Source organism: Ictalurus punctatus, chromosome 14, assembly GCF_001660625.3.
Source record: "Ictalurus punctatus breed USDA103 chromosome 14, Coco_2.0, whole genome shotgun sequence".
In the NCBI taxonomy this organism is placed as follows: Eukaryota; Metazoa; Chordata; class Actinopteri; order Siluriformes; family Ictaluridae; genus Ictalurus; species Ictalurus punctatus.
The window spans coordinates 5,307,906-5,328,270 of record NC_030429.2 but is presented as its reverse complement, the minus strand read 5'-3'; the positions used below and the strand labels follow the sequence as shown (position 1 = coordinate 5,328,270).

General features: G+C 37.4%; 2 protein-coding genes and 1 non-coding gene across 4 annotated transcripts in view; 2 read left to right on the top strand and 1 right to left on the bottom strand.

Annotated features, from left to right (window-relative positions):
• Positions 1–465: 465 nt before the first annotated feature.
• Positions 466–606, top strand: LOC124628922 (U4 spliceosomal RNA). Its single transcript, XR_006983691.1, has one exon. It is a non-coding gene; the product is annotated as a U4 spliceosomal RNA (small nuclear RNA).
• A 3,071-nt stretch (positions 607–3,677) lies between these two features.
• Positions 3,678–14,240, top strand: si:dkey-29p10.4 (tripartite motif-containing protein 14). Its single transcript, XM_017486124.3, has 7 exons — positions 3,678–4,008; positions 7,669–8,492; positions 10,642–10,737; positions 11,108–11,356; positions 11,479–11,501; positions 12,033–12,181; positions 13,367–14,240. The coding sequence occupies exons 1-7, from the start codon at positions 3,765–3,767 to the stop codon at positions 13,921–13,923; spliced, it is 2,142 nt and encodes a 713-aa protein (XP_017341613.1). The 5' UTR covers positions 3,678–3,764; the 3' UTR covers positions 13,924–14,240.
• Positions 14,241–18,615: 4,375 nt separating this feature from the next.
• Positions 18,616–20,365, bottom strand: part of atp10b (ATPase phospholipid transporting 10B) — a 41,245-nt gene continuing 39,495 nt past the window's right edge. The window contains exons 21-22 of one of the 2 annotated variants that reach the window (XR_001814695.3): positions 19,207–20,289; positions 18,616–18,998 (exon numbers count right to left, since the gene is read on the bottom strand). Coding sequence is in view for 1 of the 2 variants with exons in the window: in XM_017486240.3 (XP_017341729.1) it covers positions 20,088–20,289 (202 nt within the window). In the remaining variant the exon portion in view is untranslated. Of the gene's footprint in view, positions 20,290–20,365 lie in introns of both variants that reach the window. The other variant, XM_017486240.3, reaches the window with a different exon arrangement.

The following is a 20,365-nucleotide window of genomic DNA, read 5'->3' as shown; positions in this document are numbered from 1 at the left end:
TGGAAGGTTTTTGCTGATACTGTCTTGGCTTATGTACCTAATGCGACTCGGTTGCAAAATTCTTGAAAAACACCCTGTAATCAGAAATTTTTCGTTATTTAGAAGGAGACTTGTACACTGCGCTGATTGTGGAGACGTGTTTTACTTCAAGGTTTTCTGTGTTGTTTAAGACCAGTATGGGAATGAATTTTAACAGATTTCATCTACATGTCGCATTTGTTATGGCCCGACTGTTCGATTCAATACTTTTATTTCCAGCCTGTTTAATTTCCTTTTGCTTTCTAGAAATCTTTGTGTTGGGAAGTTCTTGAACATGTTTTTCTCAATCGAAATGATGACAGAAGCTTCGTTCGTGCTGTTACATCAGTGATTGGCATACTGTCACCCGAGTAACGTTGTTGGACTTACCATCCCGGATGGATCACTTTCTGAATGTACCCCTATGGCGTTGTAGCCGCGCTGTTTATTCTTGCGCAGAGGCAATATTGTAGCTTATGAGGTTAATCCGGGGCGCGATCATTGCTGGTTGAAAACTTTACCCAATACCCCGCCTGGATGACTTGAAAAATAGTCAGCTGTGGCAATTTTTGATGGTTTCTGATGAGACCTTAGATGGTTGTTTAGAACCATCAAGAGCTTCAGGTGTGTTGGAAAGAGTGTGCACATTTCTGATGCTCAACTGTCATGTCCAAAACAGTCAATCACTTTGTCATCCACACCAAATAAGTCCTATAAATGCATTTATCATAATATACATATATGCATACATATATGTATGTATGTGTGTGTGTGTATATATATATATATATGTATGTGTGTGTGTGTGTGTGTGTGTATATATATATATGTATGTGTGTGTGTGTGTGTGTGTGTGTGTGTGTGTGTGTGTGTATGTATATGTATAAAGGGGGGTAAAGGTCAAACTGTAAAAATGACCGAACACTATTCCCCAAAATAATTAGTAACTTAAAATTCTTGGTTTAGCTTCTCCATTCACCAACATAGGAATGGGCTGGATTTAATTATTTATTTTTATTGTACTGCAGACAGCAACTAGAGGACATTGGAGATATTTTATACCCCTGTTTAAGGGGGTATTCACACTGGCAGTTTGGTACAAAATGGAGCACAGTTTGCATGAAACATTGGTAATGTGAAAGCTGTCATGCGGATCCAGGAAGCACACTGTGGTACTAAACCAAAGACAATCTGTAGGAGGTGGTCTAATTTTGGTTGCACTGGAACAGTGCCACAATTCCTGTGAATGTGAACAACTTGTACTGGGGAAGTAAACTAACCAGCACACCTGTTTTAGCCAATGACATTTGTTTCCACAACACCCAAACCAAAAATAAATAAATGAATAAATAAATAAAACAAACAAACCCAATTAGACTGTAAACATAAAACAAACAAACCTGACAAAACATCAAAATAAAATAGCTGCACGCAGCAATGGCGGATTCCTCCTCACGCTGGTGGACCATTTCAAAATTGACATGGTAGATAAATTTATCCCACAGATACATTTCAACACAGTTGGATCAATGGCAGATTTTAAGTTAATTTTTGTAGTTTTCCACAAATTATCATTGTAGAGAAAGATCAGGAGTCTGTGAGAATTTTGGAGAATTACTTCGTGCTGATACAATTATATTCTAACGTTATTTATGTATTCCTGTTGCTATAACTAATCTGAATGAAATGTAGGCTACTATAATAAAACTATTTAAGAAGTTTAACCAGATTTATGGAGAACAGATGGTACATCACACCACCGGTACTTTCTAGAAAAAGATTTATTTTTGACAATTTTATTTAGAAAAATATAACCATAAAAACATTCAAGAAAGCTAAACAAACATTTACTCTGTACGCCCTCACAAGGCCAAACGGCGATACACAACTGAAACTAACTCCGCACTGCACTCTGGTGGTTATTCCCCAAAAACGGCACAATAGAAATCGTGATCAAACACTAATCAGTGTGGGAAAATCAGCACTTCCCCAGTCCAGCGTACACGGATCATGTTCATTACACTGTAATCATGTTCATATAAACTTTAAAACTCACAACCCGAACACATAAGCTAACAGAAAATTAAAATATAAAACACTTCCAGGAAACAAGACCGCAACCCAGGGTCTAGAGAAAAGTCAGCCATGCCAGATCAGTGCCCCAAAGAAAACACGCACTCTTCTTCACTTTATTTCAGGTGATGAGTCCTCTTTGTGCACACAATCTTTTAGCCAGCACTCTATAAACCCCCACCCTTGCCTAACTACACAAATAGCTATCTTCATTGCTGGACAAACCCTAATGGTCTCAAGCAACACAAAACATCCCAAGCTTCCTTCCCCTGCACGCAAAAAGCCAGTCACGTTCACTCAGCCGAACCCATTTCCTCTCACCTCTTGTCTCTTAAATGTAATCCACTCCAGGTGTGTTTAATCATCCCTGTCTTCAGTCAATGGGAAGAGAAGATGATGTGGAAAAATTCAGATAGCCGGGGCCAATGCCAAACAAAAAAGAGAAACCCCCAGCGTTCATCACAGTACTTTGGCCCGATCCAAGACAAATGGTGCCATCTAGCGGACGATAAAGATATTGTTAAACATAATATAACAGATATTATCAAAGATAATATTCCTTTAATGTCATTGTGTTTTGGAGATATGAGGTTGCCATCGCACATGTTAACAAACTGTAGTGTTCTCTTTGTGTGTGGCACAGATCAAGTCCATAGGTTAATGTTCCATTGATTTATGGACACAATTATGTGCAACAGTTGTCAATTCACCAATATAAATTGTTCAGCCAATTTTTATTTGATTCCTTATTGCTTATCCTTCTAAAGAAAGACGTGTTTCCCCACACATATGTACCACAGTTCAAGTCAATCGGACCTACGGTTCATGAGGAGAAGATTTTTGTAGTTTTGGATAAATTTTCAATGTACTGGGAAATCTACCATAGCAGACTTTATGGGTCCCTATCGCTTTTTTGTTCACCATGAGAAATAAGGCATGTATACCAATTTTCAGACAGTTTGGACTTATGGTGTAGGGGGAAAAATCACATAGATTTCGGCGTGGCCTGTAGCGCCACCTATCGGCTCAGGTGGGCCATTTGTGGTGTGGGAGTCACTCGTGGCCTGTAGTATCAATGTCCCCAATTTCCAAACTTTTTACCATTCAGATCTTTGTTATTTGGCACTTTATGGAGATAATAACAACAACAACAACAACAACAACAACAATAATAATAATAATAATAATAATAATAATAATAATTATTATTATTATTATTATTATTATACTAAGAAGAAAAAGAAGTAGAAGGATCCTAACAATAACAATAGGTTTCCTGGTGTCTTAAAAGGGGTGTCCAATCAGAAAGGGCCGTTGTGAGTGCAGATTTTCATTCCAATCAAGCAAGAGCCACACCTGATTCCACCTATTTAATCAGTTACTCTTCGCTTTCATTAGATTATCAGGTGTAGCTCCTACTTGATTGGAATGAAAATGCATAAGAAATGGACAGGCCTAGTATGCAGTTACTGGCTCAACTTGGCAACTTGCCCCTTCTAAGATGGCGGCGACGTTGACTTATTTATTCTCCTTCCGGTTCTTCTCTGGTGTGCGCAGCGGCTTTAAAACGTAAACAGACTCCGCCCCCCTTTGCGTTTTTGTTTTTTTTACTTCTCTGTTTCGTTTCTTTCGAACTAACGTTCCCGCGCTGCTTCACTAATCTGATCGATGTAATGGGTTCTTCTCTTGACAAACCGTCCGATCGCCACGCAGTTTGTCCGTTGTGTCACTGCGAGAGTTGGGATCAGATCACACTGGAATGCGGACACGGATTTTGTCGGAAATGTGTAAAAGAGCTGTGGAGCGGTGCATCCGCGGGCCCTTACTACTGCCTTGAATGCGACCATGAAATCAGGAAGCTACCCGACTTCTTCGGAGAGACAGACGGAGCGTCTACATCTACAGGCACACGCTTAAGTACTGACCTACAGCTAGTCAAGTTATTATACAGTCGTGTATATTTTCTTTACTGCTCTAATTTCCGTGCACAAACAACTAGTGCGCCATATTTATGACCGAGGGAGGTGCTTGTTTATTGACCCTGGCGCTATTCCCAATTCCTACTCCTTTTGAATTTGAATAGGTGTAACTGCACCTGCATCTGTCACACATCAGGATGCGAATTCCTGCATTTAAAAACATAATTAGTGTTTGGAAACATATATCACGAGACTGCGACGTGGATTTCCTGTTACTACAAATAGGTACTTGGTTATTAGTTTAATACCTGTGGCAGATTTGAGAAACCACTAAAAGTGGTTTTATTAGCAACCATTAAAAATAAGCAAAATTTTTTTATATATATTTTATTTATATATTTATATATTTATAATATATTTATATATATATATATTTATATATATATTTATATATATTTTATTTATTTATATATATATATATATATATATATATATATATATATATATATATATATATATATGAGAGAGAGAGAGAGAAATATTCTGGGAACACACACTTTAATAGGAACACTTGTGCAAGGTGATCTAATCAGCCAATCATGTTGCAGCAGGGCAATGCAGATTTAAAAAATAATAAATAAATAAATCATGCAGGTTACAGGTCAAGAGCTTCAGTGAATGTTCACATCAAACATCAGAACGGAGGGGGAAATAGTATGATCTCTGTGACCTTTTTGACCGTGGCATGGTTGCTGGTGCTAGATGGGCTGGTTTGAGTATTTCAGACACAAAATTCCCTAGAATTTATACAGAATAGTGCAAAAAAAAAGCAACCTTCTATGAGCTTAATTTGTTTGTTTTTTTTATTAAAAAAAAAAAAAAGCCAGAACAAATGCACAAATCAACATTCAGATTTCTCAATTGAACAAAACAAAAACAAGAGCAAAAGCCATAATAGCCACTTGAAAATAAACATGCAATGTCTTTGTCTTAGTTTCCACCCCTAACCCCCCCATTACAGCAAAACATTACCCCTCTAATAAAACTCATCCATTTGTGTGCAGTAACAAACTATGTACAATTCTTCTTCAGTTTTGTTCAACATCAAAACAAAGGAAAACGAACAAAACAACACCCTGTGCAGGCTGAAGCACTTTGTTGCTGAGAGAGGTCAGAGGAGAATGACCAGACTGGTCTGAGCTGACAGGAAGTCTGTAGTAGCTCAAATAATCAGTCTGTACACCCGTGGTGAGCAGAAAAGCATATTAGGATGCAAATCGCATCAAACCGTGAGTTGGATGAGCTACAACAGCAGAAGACCTCATCAGGTTCCACTCCTGTCAGCCGAGAGCAAGAATCTGATGCTATAATGGGCACGGACTCACCCATATGGCCCATTATAGCATCAGATTCTTGCTCTCGGCTGACAGGAGTGGAAGCTGACGTGGTCTTCTGCTGTTTTAGCCCAACCACCTCCAGATTTGATGTTTTGTTCCTGCTGAGATGCTCTTCTGCTCACCGGGGTTGTAGAGTGAATAGTTGAGTTACTAAATATTTCCCGGTAGTTTAAAGCAATCTGGCCATTTTCCCCTGACCTCTCTTATCACCAAGGCGTTTCCACGCACAGAACTGTTGCTCACTCAATATTGTTTTGTTTTTCACACCATTCTGTGTAAACTCTAGAGTCGTGTGTGTGAAAATCCCAGTTTATGAAATACTCTAACCTGGAACCAACAATTATGCCACAATTAAAGTCACAGAGATTTTCTTCACACTTTGTCTTCATTTTAATATTTGATATGAACATTAACTGAAATCTGCATTTTTTTTTTTTTTTTTCCATTGCACTGCTTCCACATGATTGGCTGTTTAGATCACTGTATGAGTGTACAGGTGTTCCTAATGTAGATTTAGATCCCTGTTGAGCAAGCCATAGATGACAGTGGCAAGGAAAAACTTCCTGAGAGGACATGAAGCAACCGCAATGAGGAACCAGACTCAAAAGGATAGTATCACCAGATAGTGAGATTATGAGTCATTACTCTTGCACGACTGTATGCTTTAAAGTCAACCAGCACTGAGTGTTTTAAAAGAATCTTCAGCACAGACATTGAGTCCTTTTTTTCCCCGCTAGTTTGAATGTTTATCTTTACTTCTGTAGTATACAAGTGATCTTTAGGCTTAAACTCTGTAAATGAGTTGGTTACATTCAAAAAACATTGTTGCATGTGTATTATATATGTGACTGATGCAATCTTCAAGTTGTTCAGCTTTGTCCACTTTTGTCCAGGCAGTTTGAGACTGTGGAGGTATTATTTATTTATTTTTAAAAAATCTTACAAATATGATTGGGTGGTACTGGATTAGGGCTGGGCGATATGACAAAAATATCATATCTCGATACTTGAGGACATTTCTATGATACACGTTGCGTACCATGATATATAATTTAGCTAACAAACTGTCTGCAAAACAGAAGTAAAATAAATATTTTTAATAAATAAATGACGAAAACCACTTAAACTGAGTTTGACGATATGTTTCTTAATGGCTACAAAGTGTGAAAATATGTGAAATCCATGACAACCATTCAGTATCATTTTAATTTGTAATGATTAAAAATCTAAAAAAAATAAATAAAAATACATCACCATACCAACGATATCTCAGGAAAGTGTTTCGCGTAATCATTTATCACGATATCGATATATCGCCCAGCCCTACACTGGATATAAGAATTTCCACCAGGGTATTGCATTCAAGTATAAAGAATACAAGTGTGTGTGTGTATATGTGTATATGTGTGTGTATGTATGTATATATAATATATATAAATATAAATATAAATAAAATAATGAAAGCATTATATATATATATATATATATATATATATATATATATATATATATATATATATATATATATATATATATATATATATATATATATAATGCTTTCATTATTATTTTATATATATATATATAATAATGCTTTCATTATTATTGAAAGTCAAAATTTTATTGCTTAACATAACAGGTGCAGCAGCATTGCTGAGGGTTTTTAAGCATTGCGGATTGTTACTGGCTACTTTTATAAGACACAGCTACCAAAATAATGAAATTTAAAGTTTCCAAATATTAAAAATATAGAACAGGAAAAACTATAAACAGTAAAAAAACCAAAACAAAAAAAAAAGCGGGGTGGGGGACAATATTTGTGATAATCTTTTGGCTTTAAAATTGCATTAACTGCAGTTTTTAGTACACTGTTTAGGTACACTGTCAATTTTATAAGGAAATCTGCTGGCAGGTTGCTCACAAGATCTTGGCTAATTTCCTGCAATTCTTCTGCAGAGCTGTTCATTATCTTTGTTTAATCCTGTACCTGCAAGATTATATCTGGTCTATTAGGCTGTTTTACTTTCTTTAACTATACAAATTATTGAAAAGTTTGGAAATCTTTCCTTCGGTCACTGATTCAGAAGATAAACATGTAAGACAAAATTTTAATTTCAAATGAACAGTGTCTACACACTGATAGTGTCTACGCATCTGATAAATGTGCGGATAAAGTGATATCTGTTTCTAGTTCGGTTGTAAAAATGCTTTCTTTCATTGTTATCTTTATTTGATTTCATTGTGTTCTCTCTATTTGACAGACATAAAGAATCTTGGAAAGCGCCTCTCTGAGCATTACTCGTCAAAAAGTTTGCTAGGGAAAAGGAAGTTTAGCTCGTCGTCATTCAGACAGAACATTGGAGGACAACGGCTAGGCACAGGTTCATCTGAAAACCACACTGTCATCGATGACTCATCTGCTAATGAGACACCAGCAAAAAAGAAAACAGCCACAGAAACACCTTCATCGGAAAGACAAGGAACGTCTCCTCTGCCGGACACTTCTTCAACCCAAACCACACCCCAAGTATCCACGGCTTCAACCAGTATATCATGTCCAGAGAATGGTCAAAGAGACAGAAAGTTTGGTGACGCATCCTGTAGTGGAATACAGATACCGAAACAAGAGTCACCACTGCCAGTCAACACCAAGTCCAAGGAGTCCCCACAGAAATTCGCAAACTCCTCCAACAGCAATGAGGAACAGACAAGGAGTCCAAAAAATTCTCCAAAATCTTCAAGCACTTCTAATGAATCCAGTGAAAGGCCTTCAACTGGTGGCTCGATAGTCTGCCACTACTGCTCCAGTCGTGAGCACAGGACGGCTGTGAAGACCTGCCTGGTGTGCGGTGCCTCCATGTGCTCAGAGCACCTGCGGGTTCACCTGGAGTCACCCGTGTTCCAGAGCCATCCTCTTGTACCTGCTGTGAACGACGTGTCACAGTGGAGGTGCCAAGAGCATCAGGAGATGAACCGCATCTACTGCCGTCCTTGTGGGGTGTCTGTGTGCACCGTTTGCACTGTGATCGGCTCGCACAAGGATCATGCCTGCATCAGCATCAAGGAGGCCGAGAAAGAGCTCAGAGTAAGTACGACACCGAGAATTTGGATAAGCACAGTTCATTAAAGTCGGTGAAGTTTTAAGGTCCGAGGCTCCGTCCACATGTACGTGGGTATTTTTAAAAACATAGTTGTTACCCTTCCATTTCCAAAATGATTTCCACCGACATTAAAAGGCAAAAGCATTTACAGTACCGTGCAAAAGTCTTAAGCACATGCATTGAAATTCTGTAGAGCAAAGATGCCTTCAAATGTAATAAAATTAAATGTTTCTACATTAATAAAAATACTATAAAGAGCAGTAAACGGTAATAAGTTAAATATGTGGTGTGATGCTTTGGGGAAAAGAAAAAAAAACAGTAGTCTCCGGTACAATGTGTGCAGGTTTATAAGGAAATGAGCTGTAAGATTTATTAAGGGTCTTGCAGAACCAGCCAGAGTTCTTCTGGAGACTTTGACTGTCGCACTCACTTCCTATTTGTGCAGCAAAATCCAGCAGCCTTCATTCAGTATGTTTACATGGACAACATTAATCCGATATTAACCCGATTAAGATGATACTCTGATTAAGAAATTAGCATGGAAACACAAATTTTTAATTACCCTTATCCGATTAAGGTCATACTTGAAGTAAACACATATCAAATTAAGACGTGTGGAGTATTCCTGTTTTAGTCGCATTATCGACGTGCGTTACAGACATGTACACACCTTAATCATACTAATGCCATGTGGGAGTTTTCACCGCATTTTATGACCGGACACGTACACACGTGGCAGTGCTCAACCATTTTACGACAAACAAGAGAGCACTGTTGCATCCTAAACTGCGTACTTACCTACTGTATAGTAGGTGAAATGCATGTATCTCAGCTACAATATAGTAGGTAAGTACACGGTTTGGGATGCAGCCCACGTCTTCAAGCAGTTGTCTATTAGCATGTATAGCATGACAAATAATTAACTGCACTTGAAGCGTTCATAAAAATTTAAGTTAAAAACACCCAAAATTGTATACTGTACCATAACGAAGACGAACTGTATGTCGATACGTGAAATTCTGGAGGGACGTCGGACGGCGTGGCGTGGGAACGTAATGACGTGTGCTGTTAATCACTCTATGTTCTATAACATGTAAAACGGGTACATGAAAGGAAATTTCTAAAACCTACTCGTGAACACCTTAATCACAATATTGTCTTATTCAGAATAAGATCAATAATTAGATTACTGCTGTCCATGTAAACGTAGTCAATGTGTTTTTTTTTTTTGTTTGTTTGTTTTTGTTTTTTTGTTTTCTTTTTGTCTGAAAAGTGGTTTCTTACGTATGCTACTTTCTTTACTGACACACAAACATTTTTCTGTAACATTTCATTTTGTGCTGGAAATCTAATGTCTTGAAATCTAAAATGTTTTTTTGTACTGACAAGAATGTAGAAGTCATAAAATAAAAAATCTGTAACAAAGTTTGTACTTAAAAATAAAAAAAAATTGGGTGCCAAAGATTTGGGTGCACTGTACTGTAGGTGATATGCCATAAACCGTTATATCAAATACCTCAGGAGTAACTTTAATAGCACGCGTAACGTGTGATGGAGAAAGTGAAATTTGGAAATGCACTTCACCCACAGCAGTGTCTGATTCTTATTCTTATTCAAAATCTCTGACCACATTACTGTTTGTGCTGGATTCAGGATCAGTACAGTGAATATCAAATATTCTTGCAGCTCTGCACAATAATAAAATAACAAATTTAAATGGCAAACGTGTTTATTAAATAAGAAATTACAGACCACAGTGTAACATCTTGATCATCAACAGTGATGGATGGAGTCCTCTCACATTTATTTAATAGAAATGGACATGTGCAGTTCATGCTGTGATTCCCCGCATCCATTTGAAAATGGAGGAAAAAAGGATTTTGAACATTTCTCCATATGTTTCAGTGACTCAGTGTCTACAGAAATATCCGTATAAGTGTGGACGGGTCCCTAAGTCGAGGCCTGTTTAATTTTCTACAACGTGAAGATAATGATTCATTACAACTATTTTTGACTACTTTTTCAGTTCTGTTCTTTATTGCATATTTTGCTTTAGAAAATCCTGGACATTGAGCCAGCACCTAATGTATTTTCAAGGTTTTGTTTCTCACTTAGACTTTGCCCATTTTTCAGGCCTGTCTAAAAAGTGATATGAAAAAGATACAGACAAAGGAAGCAGCCATCTTAAACCAAGTGCAGAAGCTCACAGAGAAGAAACGCAGCGTTCAGGTATGTGATGCTGTATTTACGTGACGAGGTTCTTATTGTCCAAAAGGTGAAGTTTGAAGGCATCATGCTAGACTCATTATGTGGCTGAAATAAAAACTTAAACTTTACCGTGATACCTTTTTATTTATGTAAAATATTGTATTTGTTTATAAAATATATTTTTTGTGATATATAAAAAAAAATTATAATTGCTATTAAGAAGGCCTTCAAGTTAACTCCTCTACAGTCCTAAAATATGAAGTTGATTTTATGCATTGTGCTGCTGCCGCATGATTGGCTGATTGGAGAAGTGCATGAATGTATAGCTGTTCCTAATAAAGTGGAGTGTGTGCATCCACCTTGCACCTTCTTTGTTTTTCTTTTTTATTAGGAGTCATTAGAGGGTGTACGCTCTGCAGTAGCGCAGCAATATCAGGCCATGCGAGAGGCTCTGAAGATCGAGGAGCAGCAGGCCCTATACTGTGTGTCAAAGGAAGAGAACCGTGTGCTGAGGAGCATCCAGGCACAACTCGACATTCTCAATCCAGCCCTTACAACCATTCAGCGCACTTCCCAACCACTGATTAATTTAGCTGACGCACAGGGGGCATCACGGGTTCAGGACCAGGCCTTCATCCTGGTACGAACAGCTACACAGGCTGACGAACAGTTTATGAAGAAGGGAATATAAGTAGTGAGATTACAGAACCATAGTCAGATTTATTGTAAAAAGTAATATAACTTTGTATTTTTCCTTTTTAGGAGTACAGAAAAATAACGGAGTCGTAAGTACATTATTTTTTACTGAAATTAATTTGACTTTCCTAGCTTTATAGACATATTAACCAGTCTGGGTATTACAGTGTCAGTGAGAAATTATGAATATTCATTCTTTTAGGATTCTATTTTATTGTCTTGTATCTACTTGATAGAAAATGATTCGTCATTGACAGCAACTATTAATGTCACAAGATATATTATCAGATGTATGTACCATTTGCCCAATGAATAGACTTTGGACTTTTTAGACTTTAGCCTTTGTCATGTCAGTTTACACAGGATACTCAGGGTAAAAAAAAAAAAAAAGAAAAATCATAGTTGAGTGAGAGCTCTAACACTTCCCACCATCACAGCAGTCAATTTAAGAGTAGATCTAGTAGAACAAGGTAACATATTGTGCAGAATGTGTTTACTTAATAAACATGCTTTATCAGTAATATAAATGATGTATGACTACATATTTCGAAGATGGTAGAATAAATATGTGCAAAATAGCAATGTAAACCTTAAGTAAAAGATCCCTCACCCTCCTCTAGTGTGAACGGCTTGTCCAACCCTGTGGAGAATCTGGAGTCAGTCGAGGAAGTGAACCAGGGCAGACTGGACTGCCTTCAGGAATGGACAGAAAAGAGACTGGACATTGTAGTCATCTCCATGCCCCACAGAGACCCGTTTAGGCTGCTGTGTGAGTGTTTCACTTGTCTAAGGACAGAAAATATGTTATTACTGCTTCCATATTTGAATGTGCTTACTATCATACATCACTGATAACTGAACAGAGCAAAGGGTTCAGTAGGCTTATACTGGGGGTGTGGGTGTGTGTGTGTGTGTGTTTGTTTTTGTGCGTGTGTTTGTATTAGAGATGCACCGATGTAGGCAATTTTTCACGCTATGGGCCATCGGCCGATAATTTATAAACATCTGATCAGGGCAGATCAAAAGAGGGCGGGAAAACACATCGATTTCGTGCTGTGTGTAAAGGTGTCTCTCGTGTGGAATGACGATAAAACTGCAGTTTTTAATCTCTAATCTCTACACTGAATTTTACACCGGTCGCTGAAACAGTGAAGCGGGCGTTTTGGCGTCGAGTCTAAATTTATTTTTTGCCGCGCTACTCACGCTGAGTTAAAGCTCCAGTACACCGTTGAAAGATTTAAATGAAGATGAGTTGACAAAAATATGTATTGCACAGAAAAATATATTTGTAGAGTAGTGTATTTCATATCCAGTTAATGTTCATATATATAAAAAGTTGATATTATATATTACCAGTTTAATGTTAATGATGAAGTAGAAATGCGGAGATAGAAATGTGGAGAGTGAATGTGAGACTAACAGGAGGTTTTTTAGATTTCAGTCAATGTTAATATCTTATTGAACGTTATTAATTTACAAGAATTCTTACTTTAATCTTCAGAATTGAGTTCATGTGTTAATGTTAGAGAAATGTGTTTTCTGTTTATGAGACCAGTTACTGTGAAACAACTTGTTGAAATGGAGAGAATAAAGTTTTTATTTGCATTTCTTTCAGAATTGTGGAATTATTATTAACTTAAAAGAAGGCATAAATGTCAGAACTATCAGTATCGGCCGATATCACTCTGAATAATCGGTTATCGGTATTGGCCGAGAAATTTAGTATCGGTGCATCTCTCTCTAGTTTTTCTGTGTGTTTTGTTTTTGTGGGTTTTTTTATGACTGGGTGTCTGTCTGTTTTTGTGTCTGTTTGTGATTGTGTGTCTGGTTTTTATGGCTGTGAATGTGTCTGTGTTTGCATGCACTTGTGTGTACTAATAATTGAAAATGTCCATAGCCCATTCTAATTTTTAATTATTTAAGATTAATTTTTGAAAACCTATACTACCTGCAGATGGTTTAAGTCCGACCCTGGACCCTGACACGGCTCACCCGAAGCTGCTGCTCTCTGCCGAGGACAGGCGGGTGGAGTACAGTGAGGCACAGCAGGACTACCCAGATCTAGAGGCTCGCTTCAGCGTCTTCCCCCAGGTGCTGGGTATGATAGCACTGTCCCAGGGCCGCCACTATTGGGAGGTGGAGGTATCTGTAGACGATGGCCGCTGGAAAGTGGGTGTTTGTGATGAGCGCATAGGCAGGAAGGGGCAGAAGGATGCCTCCCGTCTTGGCTTCTACCCAAATTCCTGGTGCCTGGTTTATGAGAAGGGCAAGGTGGAAGCGCTGCACGATAAGGCAACCTCACCTGTGTGTGCCACTGGACTGCAGAAGGTTGGGGTACTTTTGGATTTTGAGGAGGGTAGCTTGTCATTCTTCAGTGTGGGTGAAGAAGGTAGTCTTACTTTACTGTACAGCTTCCAACACGAGTTCTCTGAGCCTCTCTATCCTGCTCTGGCTGTGTCCAAAACGCACCTCACTATCTGTGACCTGTTTGCTCGATCCAATACAGACTGAAAATGAGCCGTGTACAAATGTGAAATTTTAAGATGATTTTTAGAGTGTTTTAAACATAAAACATTATCCACTAACATTTGGGGAACAATAGCTGAGTTTTCCAATACATAAAATGATGTAATTCACTGAAGTAAATTATGGAAAAATTACATTAAAATTAAAAACCAGAAAACACTGCCAGACAGTAAATAATCAAAATGGACATTGTTTTTTTAAAAATCAAGTTCTGCATTTGTATGACAGTTTTTGTTAGATCAGCAATTTTTGTATTTTACTATAAAATATTTCCGATTTTCTATAAATCTCAATTTCCTCTGCTTTGTGTCTGTGAGTGGTTTGTTTATTTATTTATTTATTTATTTATTTATTTATTTATTTATTTATTTGTGAACTATTTGTACTCTGTTAGATTGCATATTCACTTTGAGAAAGTTGGGATCTCATTAGGGATACTTATGATGTTCGTACGCAAGTGGAGTATTGTACTTATGGTATAAGCTTATAAGTGATTTTTATTAATATTTCCTGATCAGTATGTGTTTTAAAAAAAAAAAAAAAAAAAAAAAAAAAAAAAAATCATCTCTATTTAGTTGTTTTTATTATAATATAGATTTATACTTTTTCCATTTAGAAAATGAGGAGCATAAATCTAAAGCATTTATGATTCAAAGCATACATTACAGGAGGCACTAATATTATTCAGCCTCTTTCAGATCCTTTTGGAAATTAATTGCCCAGATGTGTAAGGTCAAGGAACTGTGTAAGAAGTCAATGCACATGTGCCTCTTAATGATATGATATGATAAGAGAATGGGTGCAGTATATCATGAAATAGGTTGGGGGTGGGGCTTGATTGAATCATGGTTCAGCAGTATTTGCTAATTATAAGCTTTTGCAGTGGCAATGAATGGGAGGGGGGTTTGAAGGTTTTAATGTGAACTATTAAGAAATCAGATCATTTGGGTGACAATGCTTCAAAATCTCTCCAATTGAGTTGAGATTTAGAACCTGTGAAAGCCATATACAGTGTTATCTTAAAGCACTCTGATACTCAGGCCTTACTAACTTCTTGGTCAGGGTCGTGCAATGATATATTTATAATTTGGGAAATAAAACCAACTAAATTAGTTAGAAATGGGATATAGTGGGCAGGTACATGTGAAATCATTACTTGTGCAAGTAGGATCAAAAAAAGAAATCCAACCACCTCTGTAGTTGAGACCCATTCTAAACTGATGTATGGAAGAGTGATTATAAATTTCTACCTGTATATGTACTGTATTTTGGACTTGATAGATCATAACGAGACATGTATAACACAGCATGTATACTACTTCACGATCACGACAAAAATGCCTTCTGCCATCACGTAACAGAATCTTTATAGCCGAATGGTACTCTCCACTTCAAGGGTACTGATTATTTGAAAAGTGTTTAAAGACTTTAATTAAAAGAGAATTGACACCTGGGGCCTTGCATGAGATAAATCTTCCTCGTGACTTGGTTCGACTAAGGTTTCCAGTACTCAATGAGCTCATTTGTCCATCATCTCTCCATCTTGCACCTATGTAGATCTCATTTAGGTAGAAATAAACTTGGAAGCAGTTGATTTAACACCGTGTGAAAGGAAGTAAGTTATGAATGTATATTATAATATCATGTAAAGGCTTCTCTGAGTAGGACCTGGAGCAGCTGCACATTATCATGGCGAGTGTGATGCCAACCCAGACGGCATTGCACCATCAGGAAGAGCAGCTGCAATATGTTGATCCTCCACTCACATAACATCCTCATCTACTTCATCCTGTATAAGAGGCCTAGACATCCATAGTCATGAGGTGATGTGCATTGGATCGCTCTGCCAGAGTCTTCTATCCCTTAGTTTGAGAGAGTGTAATCTGCCATATTGCAGCTTCATAGATTCTGTTACTGGACAGCAGCTGGAGCACAGACCATATCCACAGTGGTGTCCAAGCACTTTGAATGCAGTATCTTCCCTAATAATGCTACAGGGTTTTATTTTCTTTTTTCTTTTTTGCTTTTTAGTTAAACTATATCATGACTATTGACACAAAATGTGATTATAATAATAGTATTAATAATGATGATGATATTGTGATACTACACAGCTTTTCTTCTTCTAATACTTATTATTATTATTATTATTATTATTATTATTATTATTATGTATTTTATTTATTTAATTTTCCCCCCAAGCTGCTGAGTCACTGTGAATTTTGTGAATTGTTTGGAAATTTCAGATGTCATCAAGCCCCAATTTTAGGTGTGAAAGAAGACTGACTCCATGGCGACAGACAAGAGCTGGCAGCCAATCAAGAGAGATAGAGATTCAGGATTCAAGATTGCTGGAATTTTAGCTTTATTTTCTCTGTCTTAACAGAGAAAATAAAGTAAGGCATTTATTTGCTCTCTATAGAACTCTGTATGACAGCTGGTTAGTGAGTAACAGGTGCTTTTTGTGTGTTTCTGGTTTTTCGTTTGTTTTTGTTTTTTAATAGCATTCATATTTAAAAAATAAATAAATAAAATAGTATTCATACTATAAGGGGTGAAAGATATCTGCTTGCCTTCAGGGTGTAACTTGTGTTTCTTGGTCTGTGGTTTGGCTATCAAACTATCTGGCTCAAGCAGCAAAATACACAAATGCTCTGAGCACAGATACACAAAAGAATACCTAATCTATCTCTGACAGTAAATGACTAATAGACACAAAGCAACTTTACAAAAATACAAAATATGTAGTTTTAGGTCACTAATAAACAAGCCAGTGGAGACTGGTGAGGAAAATCTGCCTGAGCCGACATGAAGAAACCAGACTTTAGATGAATTCCATTCTCTTCTGGGTGAAACTGGATAGTAATTGTATACTATAAATTCAAATTCAAACAGCAGTGAGTGTGTTGAAGCATCAGTATCAGTATGAGCATCATGGTCTTTATGAGTACAGCAGAAATGTTTGGGTTTTTTTTTTTTTAGCTCTACATTATCCAATTCAAATAATGTACTGAAAAATGGGTAAGTCTTGGATCTTTTGGTAAGTTAGAGCATCCAATTACCTCGCAACGAGCTCATCAAATTCCAAATGTTAATAAAAAATAAATGCCGCTGATTACAATCAAGTCCCTTTTAGCCCACAGTAAACTTTCCACTGTCAAAATGAACTCTTATGAACTCCTCTGGATTGGACTTCTCTGCTATATACTATAGGCAGGTTTTCTTTTCTTTTTTTGACAAAGTTTTCTTCCAAAGCACACACATGTTTAACTGGACATGATAAATGAAGACAAGAGGTGATAGTTCAGGTGGAAATGTGATTTCAATTTCAATTATATGAGGTTGTGTTCCAGGGAGTCAGAAGCTCTTTCATGCATTTAGACCACAATTTTACTGAATTGAAAGACTGGAGATATTGACAGTGAATTATTTATGGAGGACAACCTAGGGAAAGAGAATATGACTGCGTTTTATTTTGGGCCTTTAACAGAGGGGAGTTGTGGGCTAGTGTAGGTTCTTAGTGCTACAAATGGCAGTATTGGTTCTGTTTATATACCAACAAAACAGGAAGTTTTAAACTTGTTTTTTCTCTCTCTCTCTCTCTCAACCTGTGATTGCACAAGTCTGTTCTTGGTCTGTATGATTTAATATGCTGTCTTTTGATTGGGGCTTGTCTTGTTTCCTACCTTTTTGTTCTTTTTGTGTTAGGTTAATTGTTAAATAACTGTGGTCAAACACTTAATGTAAGGATATGTAAGGGCAGAGTTAAATGATTATTATTTTATGGAGTATCTAAACTCTGGATTTGTTACTATATTGTCACACTACATGGCATATGCAGCATATGTAACACTACTTGGAAAGCCCACAAGCTCATATACATTAAAATGATCCGTTCCAAAATATGTGATTCATGGGGGGGGGTTATTATTGAATTGTAAGAAATTTGATAGACACATAGCCTTGTAATCAGGTTATTTGTGTACACAAACCAGAGTACAGTCTCCCAGAAGCAGTAAATACCACAGACTTAATTCAACACTTCACTTGCACAATGCTGACAAGGCTTTTTTCTTTCTTTTTCAAACTCAAGCAAATTTTGGGCAGTAAATTGTCCTGACATGATGTGTCAGGAAGTTTGAAATTGGCATCTCATTCTTCTATGGTGGATTTATTAGCTGGCTCTCAAATAACTGTAGAAGAGCAAATATTTTAGAAAGAAAGAACTGACTGATTCATTTAGACCTGGGGTGGTGGTGGTTGTTGTTGTTGTTCTTCTTCTTCTTCTTCTTCTTTGTTTTTTTATCACATAATTTTGTATATGCAACCACATATTTAATTCATATATGAGAAAATAAAGTTTTTTGATGTCTAATGTAAGATAATGGTAATATTATTGAATTAATTATATGAAAGTCAAAAGTAGATCCTTCATCATTTTTTAAAAATTTGGTTAAACCATACTACTACTAAATACTAAAATCCATGATGAAGATGAGTTACATAAAACAAGTCTTATGTATTTTAGAGTTAATATTTCTATGGCCACTGTATGTAGCTAGATATTACAAACCATCTTAAATGATTATGCTAATATCACTCATGTGTTTCATATCAATGTTTCTGATCAGTTTGATTTCACAGGATCTATATTAAAAAACTAAGAATGTACAAGAATGAGAATAAGCATGTTTATTGATGTTACTGGTCTGATGGACTGATCAAAGTTAACAAACATTGTGAGATAATGCAAAGCTGTACCACTGACAATGAAACAACATCCATCTTGTTCTCTTCCTCCTGTCTCTCTAATATATACAGTACATATACGGTTTGCAGTACAACAATCCAACACAAGATGGCAAAAATGGTCCACACATTCAGGCTCTGTCATCATTACATAAAAATGCAACGAGCTCTCCAAATCGAATCACTCCTAGACCCATTTTGTTGCAAGCTTCAGCTACAGAGGGCACTTAAGCAAGAGGTGGAAGAGAAGACTGAGATTTGCTCAGCTTTATCTCAGTATGCGGCCATTTGTGTTGGTTCATCACCATCTCCTTGAAGACAAAAACGTCAGAGACAGGTCAGAGATACAATTAAGTGGTATATGTATTCCTGCACACACACACAAACACACACACACACACGCACGCACGCACACAAAATCTAGTCAAATATAATTGTAAACAATTAATATCAAGTAATATAACAAAAGTCAGAGATGCTTCTAAATTGTGGTGCAGTACTTGTGTTTCTGTCTCTCACCATCAAGCCCAGCTTGCTGTCAACACGGATTCATGAACTGAAAATACCAAGATATTATGTAACATCTGCAATCCTCAATTATTTCATGAGCAGCTCGAAGCGCCTCTGAATACAAATGAGGTTTCTCACAGTGAAAGTAGGTTTCTCACAGGGAAGTCAAGGCCACTTCAAATGACCAAGTCCAGAAAGGCGGCTCATCTTGAAGTGTTTGCTGAGAAACTATGGGTGGTGCATTGATCGGCCAACATGGAATGTGCAGCATAATAGTCTGAACTTCTCCCAGAGCTTGAAAGAACCTCAGAGGTGTGCTTGGAATCAGATTCCACATTTATTCCATGAGGGTTGTTAGTGGAGAAGAGGCTGGAGGAAGCATATTCAGAAACTAAACAAGCATAGCTCCTAGCTGTTCGGGTTATTCCCTTGACTGAGAACAACTCACAATATTGTTAACACTGCATTAAAGTATTTTTGCATAAACATGAGTTCTTCACTTTTGTTTTTGAAAACCCTTGCACACTTGGGCAAAAGTTCAAGCTTGCCAAAGTGTAAAATTATCATCAAATGTTCTGTCTCAGGAAAATAAAAAAGCCAGTTCATGTGCTCCCATTCAAGAGTTTCTCACTGCAGCCTGTAGCATTATGACATACTGTATTAGATCCACTATGTTCTGGATGTTGTAACATGCATGCACCGTGGTTGGTTTCCAGAACGGCGGCAGAGACAGTATGTCGCTCAGTAATTCATCTAGGGTTAAGGTTAGGGATAGGATTACAACCTCCAGTATGTAGTGGATCGAATCCGTCATCGCTCTACAGACTGCAGTGAGGAAATACGCTTCTCATTCTCCTGTACGTTATATAATTGCTGAAAGTGCTGAAACATTAAGCTGCATTGTGGACTGCAGCTGCGGTGGAGCGTTTACGTGTGGAGGAAGACAGGCTAGGGTAGGAGCTACACAAGTCTTTGAGGCTCCTCCACTCTCTGAGCCACTTGTCCCGGTGGTCTGGAGGCAGCTGGTCTATCTGCCTTGCCTTGAGGTGGTCACAGGGCACTAGTGTTCCCCTCAGGGCATGCAGTGTGAACCTACAAATAAAGGAAAGAACTGATTAGCGGTGTAAGGTAAGGACACTAACTGTGTCTGTATCTGTTTAGTGCTCCA